At 40.9% G+C, this 19829-nt stretch overlaps 1 protein-coding gene across 4 annotated transcripts in view; it reads left to right on the forward strand.

Moving 5' to 3' along the window:
* Dock4 (dedicator of cytokinesis 4) overlaps window positions 1-19829 on the forward strand; it is a 415077-nt gene that overhangs the window by 332128 nt on the left and 63120 nt on the right. For all 4 annotated transcript variants that reach the window (XM_051145099.1, XM_051145092.1, XM_051145105.1 and 1 more), the window contains exons 28-30: window positions 7309-7384; window positions 10484-10584; window positions 10947-11005. In XM_051145099.1, the coding sequence (XP_051001056.1) occupies window positions 7309-7384; window positions 10484-10584; window positions 10947-11005 (236 nt within the window). The remainder of the gene's footprint in view (window positions 1-7308; window positions 7385-10483; window positions 10585-10946; window positions 11006-19829) is intronic.

The following is a 19829-nucleotide window of genomic DNA, read 5'->3' on the forward strand; positions in this document are numbered from 1 at the left end:
GAGAAGATAACCACTCCTCCATCAAGAACAAAAGAGCAGAAGGATGCTGAAAACTAGGTACCAAAAATACAGGACACATTGAGAGAAGTTTCTCTCCACCACCTTCCCATGCACATAGTGAAATAGGAATAAAAATAAAGTCATGGCTTTATGTATTGTTTCAAGGAGATAAATCTTACATTGTACTTATCTGTTGAGGAGAGTTGGATTTTCACTTGAAATCTCAGATCCTTGTTTTGTTTGTCTTATGTGTATGTTGGCTTCAGACACAGCATACAAAACCAACTTAAATTTCAAATGAGAAATACAGAGAGAAACCTCTCTCTCTCTCTCTCTCTCTCTCTCTCTCTCTCTCTCTCTCTCTATCTATCTATCTATCTCTATCTCTCCCCTCCCCCGTGTGTGTGTGTGTGTATGTATGTATGTATGTATGTATGTATGTATGTATGTATGTATGTATTTCGCTGACTGACTTGCTCACTCACTCTATGTGAAGGAAGCACAAATAACTAATTCATTTAAACAGATATCATTTATCTATTTATATTGTAGATATTTTTCCAGTGCTAAAAATGTAAAGAACTCAGGTAGTAGGGTTAACTTTGAAGGGACTTACTTTGTTATGGACTGAACTAAAAGGGTGAAACTTGAGCTAAAGCTAATGTAGGTGATAATGGATGTCTTACTTGGAGTTTTATTGCTGTGAAGAGACATCATGAACCATGGCAACTCTTATAAAGGAAAGCATTTAATTGGGGCTGGCTTACAGTTTCAGAGGCTTAGTCCATTTATCGTCATGGCAGGAAGCATGGCAGCATACAGGCGGACATGGTGCTGGAGAAGGAGCTGCGACTTCTCCATCTTGATCTGCAGGCAGCAGAAGAGACCGTGTGCCACGCTAAGCATAGCTTGAGCATAGGAGACCTCAAAGTCCACCCCCACAGTGACACACTTCCTCCATCGAGGCCACACATTCAAACACAGGAGTCTATGGGGGTCATACCTATTCAAACCACCGCAATGGGCAAGCAACAAAGAAAAAGTATTAGCACCTGTAGAGATAACCTATACAAAAGGCCCTGTGATCAGAGAGGAGAGAGGGACTGATGGTCCTTAGATTTGGGGCCTGAGAAAAAGGACCACACCAGTCTGTTAATTTGCAGATATGGAGAAAGGAGGCACTCACAGAGTGAAGGAGGGAAGAAGTCTGTGACAAATGTAAGTGTTGTTAGTGTCCCAGTGTGATGCTTGTCACTCTAGTACTCGGGGTACTGCAACAGGAGAAAAGCCTCAAGTGTAAGATGAGCCTGAACTACAGTGACTTCTAGGCAATCTGAGGTGCAGAGTGAAATGTTGCAGGAAACAAATAAGCAAGATGCTATTAGATATCCAAGTGGTGATGAAAAAGAGGAAGTAGGTGAACCGAAGGGAAGATGCTAGGGCTAGAGCTGTCACTTGCTGGCAGGGAAGCCATGGTTAGGATCTGAGGCCGGGGAATGGAATGAGAGCTCCCAGGGAGAAAATGTATGCACTGAAAACACAAAATGCCTTAAGACTGAGGCTGGGGCATGCCATCATTCAGAGGTCAGGCAGTGAGCCAATGCAGAGAGACCACTGAGGCAAGATGACAGCTAGGGGCCTGACACCCTGAGAAGAAAATACTTCAAGGAAGTATAGCTAGAAATGTGGACCAGCAATTAACTCTGGGAGCCAGCACTGCTGTCAGTACTAGTGACCTTGACAAGTGCTGTTTTCCTCTAGCGGTGGAAATAAAAGCCAGAAGAGGGTGAATTCAAGAGTGGAGCCTGGTGAAGGACTGAAAACAGAAATTACAGGCAGATCTTTTGAAGAGTTTTGCTATAAATGGTAACCAAAAAAAAATTTTTTTTTTACTATCTCCAGAAAGAGTTAGGAGAATGGGAATTGTTTTAATATGTGGAGTAGTCTCGCCTGTGGATGGACTAATAGGAATGCTCTCAATTAATATGTTAAGTGTTGGTGACATTAAAGAAGATGGCCAATTAAAGGAACAATGTTTGTGGGTTTGAAAGTTTGTGGGTTCGTGACACTGATGCATTATGCTGGGTGTACCCACCCTGACCTCTCTATACCTGAATAAGTCTATCATGAAAGTATACTGTTGAGCTCAATGTACAATATTTTTGTATGAAGACTTCTTCCCTAAGAAAAAGAAAGCTGTTCACACTTAGAACAGGCTGATCGAAGCCAACTAGAGCACTGGCAGCTTTTCCACAACCATAGGAATAAAGGCAGGGTTAGGTGATTCCCTTGGGAGTGTGCCAAGCATCCACTGACACAACTATTATTTTTCTGTTTTTATCAAGTGTGGTTGTCCTTAAAGTATAATTAGTGAGAGAGAGGACTAAAACACTGATTTTTCATCAAAACTCTCTGTTACTATATGTTCCAGATTTAAATAGTTACTGCAAATATTTATGCAAGATCCGTTTGCACACTGCATATCTTAGTGAGTTGTGAGCAGTTTAGTTGGTTGGTTAGTTGGTTCTTGGGGGTTTTGAGACAGGGTTTCTTTTTGTAGCCCTGGCTGTCCTGGAACTCTGTTTGTAGACAAGGCTGGCCTCGAACTCACAGTATCTGCCTGCCTCTGTCTCCTGAGTGCTGAGATTAAAGGTGTGCACCACCATGCCAGGACTGTGAGCAGTTTGTAGGGAAACTGGGTATGTGAAGGAAATGGTTTGTTAAGATTTGGGCTGAGTAGGTTAAAATTAGAGTCAAAACTGATGCTATAGTTCCTTGTAGTTCCTCAAGAGACCTTCCTGCTTCCCTTTGCCTTCCCCACTCCTTTTGCTGGTTTCCTGATAAGGTGTGACCCCTCCTCTTATGTGAGCTCTGCTGGACTAATTTCAGTCTGATCTACAATTATTACACAGCACGAGTTCAAACACAGAGACAAGGCTACAGTCATTCATGTTAGGCTAGGTCAAGTGCAAATAAGACCAAATTCCCTACATATCATTGAACTCTAACTTGTCACCCCATCTGTCTTCCATCTGTAACACCAATCCTGAAGGCAAGAGAAGATGGTCATATGAACCAGAATCACCTGTCTCGGCCACAGTCCTTTCCCACCAGGCCACAGGTGGTGATGTGACCTGGTGTCTGTTTGTCCCTTAGATAGTTCTCATGCTTTCTGGAGTGTTAGAACTCCTCCCACCTTAGATTAATTCATTTTAATTTCCCTGTTGACTGTACATGATTTTCATCTTCCCTAAGTAAGCATCTTCCTCTTGATTTATGCTGTCCCCAATTAATACTCCAAGTTAGAGGGAATTTATATTCCAGCTTTGTTTTCTTAGTTTTTTAACATATAAACATCAACATTAGCTGGGCATGGTGGTGTACACCTTTAATTCCAGTTCTTGGAAGGCAGTGGTATTCAGATGTCTATGAGTTTAAAGCTAAGTCAGGATTACATAGTGTCACCCTGCCTTGGGGGGGCAGGGAGGTGGGAGGACATTGTTGATAGCCAAGTTTACCTATACTGTAGTTCCTACAGGGTATTTCTTAGTCTTCATGTGGTTACTGGACATGGCTTCTGCTTGAGCAGATCCCAGTCCTAGTCACATTTGAAAGAACAAATTCCAAGATGTAAGTTTCCAATGGAGTGAGGAAGCAAGAGACTAGAGAATCAAGTTAATTGGAGATAACTCATCACAGAATGAGGGGACAGCTGGAACACCTGAAGCTGTAGACTTTATTCCCTGTGGCCCAGTTCTCATCATTCTCTGCCCATGGAGATTGGCATTGTCAAAGCAACTCTTGCACCCACATTGTTTGTGGCAGAGTCGATCATCTGGCTGTTCTGGTAGCAAATTTCAAACTTTTCTCAGCTATTGAGGTTGAAGCATTTGAAATTAAAAAAAAAAAAAAAAAAAAAAAAGTCCCATGTTCAGAAACAAAGAAAAGAATCAAGCCAGAGGCACCATGTGGCTTTAAATTAACTGGGAACAAGTAAAGAAATGCCTTCAACTGCACAGTACTAAGCACAATGGAACAAGTAAATATGAATTCCATTAGCTAGCTTGGGGGCTTTTGTGCTGGTAAGCTGTGGCTCGGTGCTGAGTTCAAGCCCCTGTGATAAACTGGGACACATAAATGGTGAGCGTGTGAAGTAGAGCCTTCCTAAGGGCCTTCTAGCCTTGAGAAGTCTTGCTTTGGGATCTTCTATCATGTTAAACACACTAAACAGATCCATATTACGTGGCCTTCACTGAGGAAAAAATTCTGTTTATCAGCATTTGAACTGATTTTAGAATTCTTAAAAAGTTCTAAGAGGTAACCTATCATTTTTAACTTAGTAAGAATTATATATATATATTAAATTGGACAATCAATGAAATTACATCCTGTGAGCACGTAGTTCATCATATCTTGGTTTTTATTTCATAGTTTTAATTTGGGAGCCTTTCATTTTCTCAGGCTTTAGTATTTTCCAGCCTCACTGAGAAGCCTGCACCTGGTGCCTCTATACCAGGAGATCAGGCACCTCTGATGAGGGGCAAGTTCATCAGTCTAGCAACAGGACTACATGCTGCACTGAAGACGCTAAAACTGCTAAATCCTATAGGCAGGAGCATGTGGGAGCAAAATTAATTGGGATGCTTTTTAGATCAAGCAGTCTATTGACCCCAAGGGTCATGATCCTTTTGAGGGCCGCATATCAAATATTTACATTATGATTCATAATGGTAGCAAATTACAGTTATGAAGTAGCAACAAAATAATTTTATGGTTAGGCTCACCACAACGTGAGGAACTGTATTAAAGGGGAGGTTGATAACCACTGCACTACAGGCTCGCTGCTCTTCACAGGATGCTTTACAGAAATGAACACTGCTATCACTTGGGGCTTGTTAGAGATACAGACTTCCAAGAACTACTCCAGGCTGCCTGACTCATTGTCTGGATGTTAATTGGGTTACCAGGTACCCACTCAAGCTTGAGAAGCACGGTGCTGGTCTAGAAAGGTGGCTCTCTACTCCAGATGCACCAAAAATAGCCCGGGAGCTCTGCAAAGCCAGATGTCCTGTGCACGTTTTAATCTCCAGAGGGAAGACAGCTGTCTGTGACTTTTGAAATGTTTTAGTACTAAGACCACAGAGGTCCCATGTTATTTATCAGCACATGCAGCTCAAGCTGCCATGAATATTATCTGTTTATGACCTTGCATAAAAACAATTTGGTAATCCTTTTAGGGAATTGCTTCTCTCAACTGGACTTTTGAGATAGTCATCCTCTTTCCAGAACCTTAGGCCCAGTTGTCATAATATCATATATGCTTAGTTTCATTTGTAGTAGAGGTTCTTGCTTCCAAGTAATAATCATATATACACTTATGGGCCAGAAGTTGGTTTGCTATGCAAAGTGTGGCAGTAGTGGGGCTTTGTAATTTTCCATTGAACATCAAGCACAAAGCTTATGTGTATCTATTAAAAGTACAAAATTTCAGTTGGTCGAGATGACTCGGTGAATAAGAGTACTTGCTACACTAACATGAGGTGCTGAGGTCAGATTTCTAGACTTCCATAGAAGATGCAGGCGAATGTGTGGCACTAGGAGCCCAGTGCTGGCCGTGGACATCTTACACTGAACTCCCCACGTGCACAGATGCATGCGCGCACACACAGGGTACACATTTTACTTGTTTTGGCTGGTTGGATTTTTAGAGGTCATTTGTTTGCCTGCTTGACTGATGGATTAATTGAACCTCGGCCCTTGTGAAGTCTAAGCACACGTTCTGCCACCAAGCTGCACCTAAGGTCCTCCAAGCTTCCCTAATTAAACCTAGAATCCCAGGGATCTAAGTGATGGGCAGAGAGCTCTCTTGCCAGATAGCATTTCATCTACCAGTAATGAAGAGTTACACTCATGGGATAAAGCCTTTTTTGGAAACCTCAATTGTTTCTTCATTTATTATCAGTTTTGGGGAGCATCTATGCAGACAACCACTCTATACCATCATCTCAAGTCACTCGTCTCTCTAGTGTGAAACTGGCTTCCGATAACTGCCACAAGGAGCTGAAGAAATCACACCAACTCTCAGTCTTACAATTTTTTTCTTACGTTTAACTTTGGTAACCAAACTCTTTTAAAGTACCATGACTTGTTCAAAAATGTGCGTACCTGTGTTTAAACAGGGCCCCTTCGAGTGCTTTCTTTGGCTTTCTTTGCCTGGAATGTCCACATTCATCCACGCACCCCTTGGCCTTGTTAATGTTTTCCCATGTGGCAAGAAAATGCATAGTGAGCTTTCCAGCATTAAATTGGAAAATCAATGAAATTACATCCTGTGAGCACGTAGTTCATCATATCTTGGTTTTTATTTCATAGTTTTAATTTGGGAGCCTTCCATTTTCTCAGGCTTTAGTATTTTTAGTAATAGTAACATTACATATTAACTTTAGAAATGACCAAACAGTTAGAGGAGTTAACCATTTATACACTCATGCTTACTCTTCAGTAGTTAAAGTGGTGGCTTGTCTCACCATTAAATTCACCAATTAAAAACACCTTCAAATTTGAATAGACACGTTTCTGGCTATCAAAAGGATTTTGAACAAATTACAGAACTCTGTTCAGAACTAGGCAAGGATATTTGCCAAATCCTTTTTTCCTCACTCTCTCAAGCAAGATAAATATAGCTGTATTTTGGGGTGGCACACTTAGCTAAGAACATAGGGCTGCGCCGTGTTCTTCTACCCTAGGAAGATGCCTGTTTCTTGGAGTGGCTGTTTTACAGGGGCTATCGGAACTTAAGCAATGTGACTCTGCCTCCCGTAGTCCTTCTGTGCCCGCTAAGACCTTACATGTGGAAGAACAGAATGAAGTTGTCTAATAAAGGCACAGTGCATTCTGTCTTTTTAATCTATCATTGCATCTTTATGCTCTCCATCATTCATGATAATCAAATACAGACAGTCATATTTACATTAAGTAATTTTGCTCTGTCTAAAATTTAATTTATATGTCATAAAACATCAATATATGACTATATTTATGTCTGAATTATTTGAATTTATAAATATTCCTATGTATCTTTTTATGAAGAAACTAACCCTGGTAGAGTTTTGGGTATTTGTTTTTTGGGGTTTTTTATTTGTTTGTTTGTTTCTGTATAATTTCATGTTCTTTCTGAGACCACATGCTTACTGGAGGAGGTTTTCTTTTATCTTAGATGCTTTTTATTCTTATATATTAACTGATTTTCACTAATGTGGAATTTTAGCTCAAAATGTCTTTTTTTTTTTTTTTTTTTTTAATCACTAGTGTTATCATTACAACAGTTCTGTACCTCTCTGATGCTCTCCGCAAGAACTTCTTAAATGAGAACTTTGACTATAAGGTCAGTATCTGGCTCCTCACTTGGGTTCCTGAGAATATTGGTTTCAACTGAGCATAATGGTAGACCACTTGTTATCACATCTGCCAATAGTTAGAGTTGTTACACCGGTATCAGCCTCATGGAAATCATTGTGCACAAAAGAAGATTGACTAGACTTGTTACCATAAATCTTAATTATTGTACTTTTTGTGTGCTTCCAGACAAAGAGGATTTAGTACATGTTTTTAAGTCATTTTAAAGTCTTATTTTAGAGTTTTCGATTTTTGCTTTGTAAAGTTTATAAAGAAAAAATTATAAAAATGAACAGTTCCCTCGCTTTGAATTTTTGGAATAAATTAATGAAAACTGTGAAACCTTACAATTATTCTTTCAGACAGCATTCTCAATCCTAACTGGTGATATTCTTGCATGTCCACCTAGTCTAAATGACACCCCCCCTTTTTTTTTTATTCAAAGCAAATGACAATGTATAGACTGTGTGTGCCTGCAGTGGCTTCCTTTCTCAATAATGGTTCTATTTGGGTATCTTATTTCCTATTTTTCAATAACATGTTTAACATGAAACATTTAGTAGGATCTTATTATTTGATAACTAGAAAATCCAGGAAGCACAAATGCAATAAACATTTTTAAGTACTGTTGCCTGGTATGCATGAACTAACCCTGGGTTTGATCCAACAAACAAAAAACAAAAGCATTTAAAGAACAGTAGAAACTTGACTATGAATAGTCAATATATTATATCTGCAACCCAGGGTTATAGGTCACCATAGCTTAGCAAGTACCTTTGTCTACCCGTGGCCATTTGCTATTTGAAAAAAGGAAACACACACACACACACACACACACACACACGGTACAGCCCTAGCCCTCTGCTTCTTTTTGGTATTTATTTTCCCCCACTACTTTCTCCTTGTAAAATATCCATTTGAATGTACATTCTTGCAAAATTAAGCTTGCAACATGCCTGTATTCCTTTGAATAGATGTTATTAGTGGAGAGGGCTGGAGATAGCACAACACTTAGGATTGCCTGCTGCTCTCAACCAAATTCAATTCCCAGCACCTGTGTTGGGTAGCTTTTAACTCCATTGCCAGAAGAATCCAACAACCCTTAAAAAAATCTATCTAGTAGAATCGTTTTGTTTGGTTTTTTTTTTTTTTTTTTTTTTTTTTTTTTTTACCACATCCCTGTTTTGTTTGTGAGAGCTCTTAGCTATGACAGACAGCTCTTGTTCTATTTCTTGTAGTTATTTAGCTCTCATTTGACATGACATCACTGGAGGCATGGTTGTTGCATTCCATATGTCCAACATGATTTTAGCTGTTTATTTCTGGAAATTTTATTCTGATGTCTTTCTGGTTCTCTATTTGGCAGAAGAAAATTTATGACTCCAAAAAATTGTCTAGATAGGGAATTTTTAAACACAATGTGAACTTAAGGCAATTAGCATTTCCAGAGCTACAGATCCATTTTTTAAAAGTTCTGCATCAAAAGAACCTCCAAAAATGCATCCACGCAGGAATGAAGTACCTAAGGCTGCCTGGAGATGCTCAGAGTGTTGTCAACAAAGCAAAGCATTTATCCTTTAGCTACGCCAGAAAACTCATGCCTTTGGGGTTCAGATTTTAAACAATATCTAAGGAGGGAGCATTTCTTTAATTTTGTTACTTCATTGTAGAAAATTTCAAGTGTGTTTCTTGCAGCAGTAGCAAGTGGCATAGTGACTCCACAGCCATCCTGTGCAGTCATAGCTAGCTGTGGCTGGTACCTAATCTACTCCACAGCCATCCTGTGTAGTCATAGCTAGCTGTGGCGGTACCTAATCTACTCCACACCCATCCTGTGACTCATAGCTAGCTGTGGCTGGTACCTAATCTACTCCACAGCCATCCTGTGTAGTCATAGCTAGCTGTGGCTGGTACCTAATCTACTCCACAGCCATCCTGTGCACTCATAGCTAGCTGTGGCTGGTACCTAATCTACTCCACAGCCATCCTGTGTAGTCATAGCTAGCTGTGGCTGGTACCTAATCTACTCCACAGCCATCCTGTGACTCATAGCTAGCTGTGGCTGGTATCTAATCTACTCCACAGCCATCCTGTGCACTCATAGTTAGCTGTGGCTGGTACCTATCTACTCCACAGCCATCCTGTGCACTCATAGTTAGCTGTGGCTGGTACCTAATCTACTCCACAGCCATCCTGTGCACTCATAGCTAGCTGTGGCTGGTACCTAATCTACTCCACAGCCATCCTGTGTAGTCATAGTTAGCTGTGGCTGGTACCTAATCTACTCCACAGCCATCCTGTGCACTCATAGCTAGCTGTGGCTGGTACCTAATCTACTCCACAGCCATCCTGTGTAGTCATAGCTAGCTGTGGCTGGTACCTAATCTACTCCACAGCCATCCTGTGACTCATAGCTAGCTGTGGCTGGTACCTAATCTACTCCACAGCCATCCTGTGTAGTCATAGTTAGCTGTGGCTGGTACCTATCTACTCCACAGCCATCCTGTGCACTCATAGTTAGCTGTGGCTGGTACCTAATCTACTCCACAGCCATCCTGTGTAGTCATAGTTAGCTGTGGCTGGTACCTAATCTACTCCACAGCCATCCTGTGCACTCATAGCTAGCTGTGGCTGGTACCTAATCTACTCCACAGCCATCCTGTGTAGTCATAGTTAGCTGTGGCTGGTACCTAATCTACTCCACAGCCATCCTGTGTAGTCATAGTTAGCTGTGGCTGGTACCTAATCTACTCCACAGCCATCCTGTGCACTCATAGCTAGCTGTGGCTGGTACCTAATCTACTCCACAGCCATCCTGTGCACAGCCATTCTGTGTAGTCATAGTTAGCTGTGGCGGTACCTAATCTACTCCACAGCCATCCTGTGCAGTCATAGCTAGCTGTGGCTGGTACCTAATCTACTCCACAGCCATCCTGTGCAGTCATAGCTAGCTGTGGCTGGTACCTAATCTACTCCAGCTTCACTCTCATCCCTTCTCTGCTGTGGAAGCAAATGCCAGCTGTTGCATCAGCTCACCTAGGATGTTTCTCTAGCACAATAGTATTGAAATATCTTGTTCTTGTTTTAGATCTGGGATTCCTACTTTTACCTCGCTGTCATCTTTATAAACCAGTTGTGTCTGCAACTGGAGATGTTCACACCTTCCAAAAAGAAAAAGGTGCTAGAAAAGTAAGTACCAACAAGGGAAGTGTGGCCTTACAGATGTTTAATTCCAGCCGCTCACAAATCAGAATGCCCGTAGTTGGAAATGACAAATAGTGATGCAATCGCTAGAGCAGGGTTTTCAGGGAAATTTCAATATTTTTCAACTTATTAATATTATTTCTTGATGGGTTTTTCAGGTTTCAAAATTATTATAGAAACCAAAAGTTATGAGTTTATCTGGGTATTTTATTTAGGGTCACCAAGACTTGTTCACTAGATATCTGTAATTCAAATACCTTGCCTTTAATTCAGAATGACACATTATACCCTAAAGTAGCACAACTACTTTATTCAGGAAATTATAACAGTTTTTTTTCCTATTTCAGGTATGGCGATATGAGGGTCACCATGGGTTGTGAGATATTTAGCATGTGGCAAAACCTAGGTAAGTAGTGAAAAGTGAACCCCCTACTGTGGTACAGATCATCTCTCGACTTTTACATATACATAAGAAGAGCAATTCATCAATGACACATTTAGAAGCACATGTGTAAATCAATCTAGAGATTTTCAGTGCTCATGGGTCAAGTTCTCTATCTCACACAGACAGCTCTCCAGAAACTGACACTGTGGCACTGAATAAGGTTAATTCTTGGGTCGGGCGTGGTGGTGCACGCCTTTAATCCCAGCACTCAGGAGGCAGAGGCAGGTGGATCACTGTGAGTTCGAGGCCAGCCTGGTCTACAAAGTGAGTCCAGGACAGTCAAGGCTACACAGAGAAACCCTGTCTCAAAAAAACAAAACAAAACAAAACAAAAAAGGTTAATTCTTTACATTGGTGTCTATTTGAAAAACACCACAATACCTTTGTGTCTTTCCCTATTAATGATAGGTTTTGAGATTTAGTATCCCTTGAAAATTCTCTAGCAATGAACTAAGCATTCAGAATAGGGAACTACACCAACAGAAAACTTTCAGAACTCTGAAAAGAAGCTCTGAATCATCATAAATTTGGATTAAACTTTGTGAAAGATTGCCTTAAACGTCACCATTCTAAAACACCTTTCAGGCCATTGACCTGCGCCACAAAGATTATCGCCAAAGGCCTTTAAAAGCATTTGCAGTTGCTAAGAGACTATTAGATCCAATTGTGATAATCTTCCACAGCATAGAGGCACATCATCCCAGAAAATTGGTGGCACAGATCTGCCTGCACAAAAAGAATAATATTTGGAAAATAAACTGTTCTAAATTTCATTGGCATAGAATCTCTTTATAGAAATTCATGACATTTAATTTGGCATATTAATTTTGCACATTTTATATCATTAACTGTTACTACATTTGAATCCCTTGTAATTTATTCAGGTGGTTGACATGACTATGTAATGATCTGAGAGTTCCTTCTTTGGGGGGGCTCATTGAAGTACAACTTAAAATAGTAGGATTGGTCAGACATGGTGGTGCACACCTTTAATCCCAGCACTTGGCAGGCAATGGCAGGTGAATTGCTGTAAGTTCGAAGCCAGCCTGGTCTACAAAGTGATCCAGGATAGCCAAGGCTTTACAGGGAAACCCTGTCTCAAAAACAAACAAACAAAAGAAAGGGCAAATTTTTTTTCCTTGTTACAGAATGATTTTTGTCCAGAACTCACATGACCCTCCAATATACACAGCAATGTAGGGAGCTTTGTTACTCATAAATACTTGCTGGTGATCTCAGAAAAAATAAAACGAGTTAACATCTGCAAAAAAAGATCCAACAATGAAAGGCTAGTTAGGATAAATCATGATATCTCTCAGTTCCACTAAAACACTTCAGCATGAAATGTCTGGAGAGTGGTCTCCTTATTGTCTTTGCTTGGCTAACTCTGTCTTGTCTCCAAGGCCTCTCTGATGAGCCTTGTGGTGCCCTGGTTGCATGTGACAACAATTTAGCATTGCATTTCCTACTGAGTGCTGCACTGGGATGCTTTCCCAAGCAGCACAGTTGGTGAGGTTCTTCCCAGAGTCTGTTAGGAATCACACCAGATGTGGTTGGGTTACCAGAGTAGTGGGCACCATGGGTTTCTCTAAGTGTTATTGTGTATGATTGTATGACTGCACCCAGGTCAGGGTAGCCATGCACTTATGCCCCATTGTCTTAGTCTACTTAATAAAGCTGGTGTGTTTCATAAACTATCAGTTTAATGTTTATGACAGAGCAGAAGTAGTTCTACCTCTCCTAGGTGCAGATGTATGCAGTGCACTGTCCCACCCCATAGTGGCATCCATTAGATCAGTAGGGTTGAAAGTGCCATCCAAAGCACTATCCTCCTCCCCTGGAGCCTTGTAAGAAATGCAAATTCTCTGTCTCCCCCATAGAGACAGAAAGCCATGTCTTAAGCAGCACTGGCTCCCTCCTTTGCTGTCCTAACCCTGAAGACTCTCTCTAGCATAACCTAGCAGTTAGGTAACATTTAGTATTCTCAATGTACAAATCCCATCATGATGTACATACCTCAGGTATAGAATCTAAAGCCTTACGTCATTCATTTCTTTCTATATTGTCTTACAAAGAAGTCTTGGTTTTTCCCCAAAACTGCATGAATTTTAAAGATTTTCCCATTCTACTGTGAGGCAGAGGGGAAGTTGATTTCAAAGGTACCTGTACCTTTGTGATCAGGCTACTTAAATATAAACCTAATATTGCAGATCCAGTCATTATGTCGCAGTTTTACCTGTGGCCAACTTTTCACCTTTAGAATAGCTTAGATTTCATGTCTAGCAAATGTGTGGCAAAAATAACTTAAAGGAGAATAAGACGTGTTTTATTGCTCATTTCCCTCTGGCACTTCATTGTTTCAGAACTAAGGTGAGAGAGCATATCATGGTAGAAGGGCATGGTATAGAAAAGCTGCTCAGAAAGAAGAGTATGCCAGTGCTAGCAGGCCACCCTCCCCACCCGACCCCCTTTATTGCATCACAGTGGGGATTTGTACATTGACAATAATGGATGTTTCCTAACCGAGCTAGATTGCGCTAGAGAGGCTAGAACTCGGAATGGGAGAGACAAGGCTACTTAACACAGGGCATGTCCTTACCCTGAGGGATGATGCCACCTACTCCCACAACAGTCTTTTCCTGTTAGTCATCACTGGAAAAAAAGATGTTCCCAGAGGTGTGTTTTACCAATCATGTCTTAGGCATCTCTCATTTGGATCAAGTTAACAATAAGAACCAATCACCACATTTTTATCTTGGTTTTGGTTTTGGTTCTGGTTTCTTTGTGTTTAAGAAAGTCTCACTCTGTAGCCCAGGCTGGACTGGAATCACACTTGTCCTGCCTCAGCTGCCTGAGTGTTGGGATTATAGGTGTGTGCCACCGTGTGCTGCTTCCCAGTGTTACTTTCCACCACAGCTATCAGACAAGAAGAATTCAGTTGTGAGCTTTAAAAATACTTTATCACCATAAAATCATATAACAATTTATAGTATCAAATGTGCTTTGTAAATGGCATTTACATGAGAAAGTTAAAGCTTTTTCTTGATTAGCTGTGTAGGTCTTTGGGCACTTTAGTGTATATTAAGCCCACAATGAATTCACTATTCTGTTCCTTTAGCCACTCCATTTTGGATCATTTGAGCAAGCAGGGTCTTAAAGTGGTCATTTTCACCTTAACCAGAGCAGATCGATGGCTTTGCTAGTTTATCCACCAGATCCAGGAATAGAGGAGTCTGATTGAGAACAAGGGAACAAAACCAGAAAGTTTAGTTGTCTATGGAGCCAGCAGGTAAATGAGGCCTAGAAAACAGTGGTTCCTGGCAGAGCAGTGCCGGGTTCTTCATTGAAACCTGCTGTTGTTTGTTTGTTTGTTTGTTTGGGGGTTTGGTTTTGGTTTTGGTTTCCAAGAAGGTTTTTCTATGTAGCCTGGATGTCCTGGACTCACACTATAAACCACGCTGGCCTTGAACTCACAGAGATCTGCCTGCTTCTGTCTCCCCAGTGCTGGGATTAAAGGTGTGTGCCACCACTAACCAGTTTATGCTGCTATGTCTTATACTCATGGCCCACTGGACATAGTATCCTTATAACTTGATTAAAATCTAATATATGTTTGAAGATATTTTAATGTAGTAAAATACTCATAAAGTTTGTGATCTTAACTCTTTCTCGGTGTTTGAAGGCTTGCCAGTCAACCTTAACCTTCCTGGCACTGACTTGCTTCTTTTAGGATAATGACCTTGAGCTTCCCCTTTGGTATATGTAGGGGTTAGAGCTTGCTTTCCTTTTGAGGGTCAGTGATATTCCACTGTTGTGGCTTTGCTGCATTTTCCTTCTCCATGTCTGTCCCTGGATGTGTGGATTGCTCCCACCCTGAGCCATTATGAGTTATGATGTTGTGGACATGGTATCCAGGAGCCTCTTGAGGTCCTGCTTTTTCTTCCCATGGGTAGATGCTCAGAAGAAAAATTGCTGGACTTTGTTATAATTGTATTTTTAATTTTTTTGAGGGACTGACATACTGTTTGCATAGCTTTTGTCCTGTTTCTCATCACCATCAACAGGTTACCAGGGTCCCAATTGCTACACATCTAGTGAATGTGCAACGATATCCCACTATGGTTTTGATAACTTATATTTGAAGAGCAAGGACCAAATAATAAAGCACTTTTTATTAAATGTGTTAATCCTCATTGTTTTTATTTACTAAATTAAAGGAATAAAATATAATATCAATAGAAGGGGAAAGTTATATATTACTCCCAAAATTTTGTTCACGTATGTGCACCCTTGGAAGAATAAGGTGGTCTGAGGATGTTAATTCTTGCCAGCTCGCTGTACATGTGGCCCTAATTTTGCTGTAAAGTTTTCACTTTCTGTTTTTAGATGGACTCACATTCTTACTAAACATAAAGTGTGTCCTTTGTTCCACATTTGCAAACACAGCATCTTGTAACCACTGTAAGAAAACTGATACTTCCCTAGCAGGCTGTTCACTGTACATTAACATAAAACTGCCAACAGCCCAAGTAGCAGGTACCCCAAATACTTCAAAATAAGACCATATGGCTGACAGCCAGATGTCGGGATGTATACGAACCCTCTGCTTTGCAGGATTCATTTAAGTGAACTTCAGTTGTTCCTTCTGCTACATATAGCTCCAGACTTTGCTTTGATGGTTCCGTGGGGACTGGATTTTTCAGTATTTGGGGGCTCGTCTGGGTTTGCTCATGCTCTGTACTCCCAAAGTATGTTTTCAGCAATAAGGCCACTCTGAAGCCTTCCTGCATGGCAAAGACCAAAATGTGGCTACTCTCTGATTTCTCTCCTGTCTGAAGAAAGATACTGCTATAGAGTGTAATCTGTGGACCTTGTTTGAATTGTAGCAGAAATGAAATCTATAAATTGCACGCTTCAGGACCATCAGGAAGTTTGAATGTGGTTGTGGTTTTAGTTAATTAAAAAAAAATAATGTGTGACTGTGTTACCATGATAAAGACATTGTGACTATATGTTCATAAAATATTGTGTCTATTAAGATGCTGTCTAATTGGCACAGTAGTAGAATATGTCTCAGGCTGGCTTTAAAATTCTCTAGAGAAAGATGTTACTCAGGATAGTAAAACAAATTAGTGAAAACTCTAAGTATGATAGAGGCTGGAAGGTGTTCGTGTGAGGTTTGCTTTGCTTTTCTTTGTATTGTGGGTATTTGGGAATTTTTTTTTAAAGAAAATTATGTTATGAAATATCCATAAATGGTAGAGATATTTATAAAGGAGACTCAAAAATGCCCAACCAAATAGTGATAAATAAATGTGTACTAGGGGTGGTCTCTACTATAGCCATCAATGTATGTGAGGATCAGGGAAGATTAAAAACAAAGAAGAATGAATGAGGCAAAAATAAGTAAATACCTGTTTAATATCTGAATTGAATAAATGATAGACATACAGTCAAGAAAATTATACAGACAGGCATGTATTTTTTAAAAAAATTTTTTTTCGGGACAGAGTTTCTCTGTGTCTCCTTGGCTGTCCTGGACTCCCTTTGTATGCCAGGCTAGCCTCGAACTCAGAGTGATCCACCTGCCTCTGCCTCCTGAGTGCTGGGAGTAAAGGCATGTACCACCATGCCCAGCCTTAAAGATACTGTCTTAGACTAGAGCTTGTAGCTCAGTGGATACAATGTTTGTTTAACATGTGTAAGGCCCTGCATTTAATTCCTGACAACAAAGTAAAATAAATTCACAAATAAATACATTGTTTTAAAACATGAAGCGGGGTGGGAGGAAAGAAACCAAGTTGATACCATGTTGTCTCTTAGTCTCCTTTTACAAGCTTACCATGAAAGAACACTCTGGGCAGGCTGATTCGAATTTAAGTTGTATTCCCTCTCTGGGTCACCTCACTTCCCTCATGTGCAGAGGTTCGGTGTCTACCCATGTGGAGGTAGCCCAGGGCTTATCAGAATTCCTCAGACTCTAAGGTGGCTTTTGTGTGATAGCTTTGAGTAGCTGGGCCCTGTGCCTTATATCCAAGTCCTGGGGCAAGGTGTTGGGCAGGCATCATACCTGAGACCTCAGTGCTCTCCAGGCTCCCCAGACATGCACACATTGGCTTGTCCTCCATTTCCTCGACTTTCTCTCTTACCAAGACAGCTCGAATAAACAGTGAATATAGACTTTTACAAATGACAGTAAGAGTTCTTGCATCCAGAATCTGTTTTCTGCCTTGACAAAAATAACTGAGAAAAGGAATTTGCGAACTCTGGCTGCTAGCTACCTGCCTAAAATGAGGGTGTCAGAATGGTAGAGGAGGAAAAGGAATAACAGTGCAGGCATTTCCATCTTAGAAGATTCATTATTGGAGGAAAATATAAAATTTGCATTAATGAGGAAATTTCTCTTGAGATATTCTTGCTGTGTTAAGGAAAACAAAACTGACTTTTGGGAAAGGCCAAGAATAATCTGCGTCAGCGATACAGGTAGGAATAGATAAGAAGTTACGAGTTCCTTCCATATACATTGTAGGTATGGATCAGACTTAAGATACCCAGGGATGTGGCTCAGTGGGTAAAGGCACCTGCCACCCAGCCTGAGAGCCTGAGTGCGATGACCAGGATTTAAATGGTGGAAGGAAGAACATCTTTGACCTCCACATGTGGCACATGCATTACATGCATATGCGTGCATGTGTGTGCACACACACACATCAGTTAATTGATTTAATAATAATAATAATATAAACATGGTGCAAATCAATTACTGTTGATGAAATCTCAGTGCAATGAGATGGGGCTTCAGTGTTATAAAAAGGCTTCAGTTTCATATGGACAGGGGCCTAAGGATTGTATCCAGGACTGGGTTTCTATGCTCAAAGCCCTTTAAAAAGCATTCATCATGTTTTATTTATATTAATTTGTTTCATTTTGTGTGTGATTGCTTTGCGTGCATGCATATATGTGTACTACGTGTGTGCCTGGTACCTGAGTTCAGAAGAAGGCACCAGACACCCAGGAAATGGAGTTGTGGATGCTTGTGAGCCAGTGTGTGTGTGTGTGTGTGTGTGTGTGTGTGTGTGTGTTTGAAGCTAAGCTTACACCTTCTATAAGATCAAGTCTGTTAACTGCCACATCATCTCTCTTGTACTGAAATACAAGAGAAAATCAATATGGCTCCCATCTATGATGTGAGGTCCATGTGGGTCTCCTGTTCCCAAGGAGGGGACCTGACAAATGGCCCAGGATTCTATATGTTGACAGTAGAGATCATGAGGATCTTTGTCCTATAGGGCATTCCAGACAACATGAATGGATAATGACATCTAGCTATAGTTGAGGCAAGTATTGGAAAAGTCTCAAATACATTATTAGTAGTTAGAAAAGTTCTTGATATAAAGTCCTCTAGGTATCTCCAAGATAGAGAGTAATCCAAACTAGTTGGCAGGCGACATACTATTCGTGAAGTCTTTGACATTCACACTCTAGCTGGTGTATCAGATGGCTATAGATTGCATTTGACAAAGAAAAACCCAGAATTCCCAAATTAATCTTGTATTAAGAAAATACATGGTCAGCTGGGTGGTGGTGCATGCCTTTCATCTCAGCACTTAAGAGGCAAGACAGGCAGATCTCTGCGAGTTTGAGGCCAGCCTGGTCTACAGAACAAATTTCAGGACAACCAAGGCTACACAGAAAAACCTTGTCTTGAAAAACAAAACAAAAGAAGGAAGGAAGGAAGACAGGCAGGTAGGCATGGTCTCTTGCATAGTGCTAGGAGGCTTGCTGATAGAGCTGGATTTGGTTATGCCTGTTTAAGAGAGGCTCACTGTGAGTTTTTAGAGGCCCACTATTTCTTAGTTGTCCTTCATTCTGAGTGCTAACCTTCGTCTCAGAAGGACTGTCTCTATTCATTAGGAGACATATTTGCTTATTAAAGGCCCTTCTAGAAAAGTCCTTAATGGCCCATACTGGTCCCATAGATGAAGCTAGTTTTGGACAAGGCTTAGATTATTCTTGCTTGTTCATGAGGCCAGAATAGGAAGTTGTTAAATCTAACTCTGTGGAATGACAGATGAAGAACTTATTCCAAAAGATAGGATGCCGGCCAGAAAACATCTGTGAGTACTCTCTCAGTGAAGAGGAAAACTTTCCTTGTTCCTCTCTCCAAAGTTTTTTAAAGTGTTTAGTCCTGTCTGACCATTGTTTTTGCCTTGCCCTCTGGAGACTTGGACTTTTAAAGGACACAGTGCCAATACTTGCCTCCTTGGCTTTCCTTCTACGCTTTGATTCATGATTGGACTTATCTTCTTATTACTCTTCCTACAAACCCACAGGCTTGTGGTGGTCCCACCCTTAGGACAGCTTTTTCAAACTAGAGCAAGCCTGCTTGGTGGGTCCAAGTGCTAGCCGCCCTAAGCACTAATTAAGTGATTTGGGAATGAGGTGTTTAAGATCCCACGACTTTTGTTTCCTCTCTGTATGTGGAAGTGGCAGTTCCTACTGCCTAGAGTTGTCATGGTGAAGTAATGGAATTATGCATGGAAAGCAGCCAGAGCCTGCCTGCCACAGAGCAAGTGCTTGCAAGTGCTGGCTGACATGACTAGTGAGTGAGTCACCAAATTTGGTACACTTGTCCCTCCCTACTTCCAAAAGCCCTCTCTTCTCTTATCGGTCCATATATCTCACCAGCTCTTTAGCTGGTGCCTCCTCTTGTCCTGTACTTTTCTCTTCAGATCGTGTGTGTGTGTGTGTGTGTGTGTGTGTGTGTCTGTCTGTCTGTCTGTCT

This window comes from Acomys russatus, chromosome 1 (assembly GCF_903995435.1).
Source record: "Acomys russatus chromosome 1, mAcoRus1.1, whole genome shotgun sequence".
Taxonomy (NCBI): domain Eukaryota; kingdom Metazoa; phylum Chordata; class Mammalia; order Rodentia; family Muridae; genus Acomys; species Acomys russatus.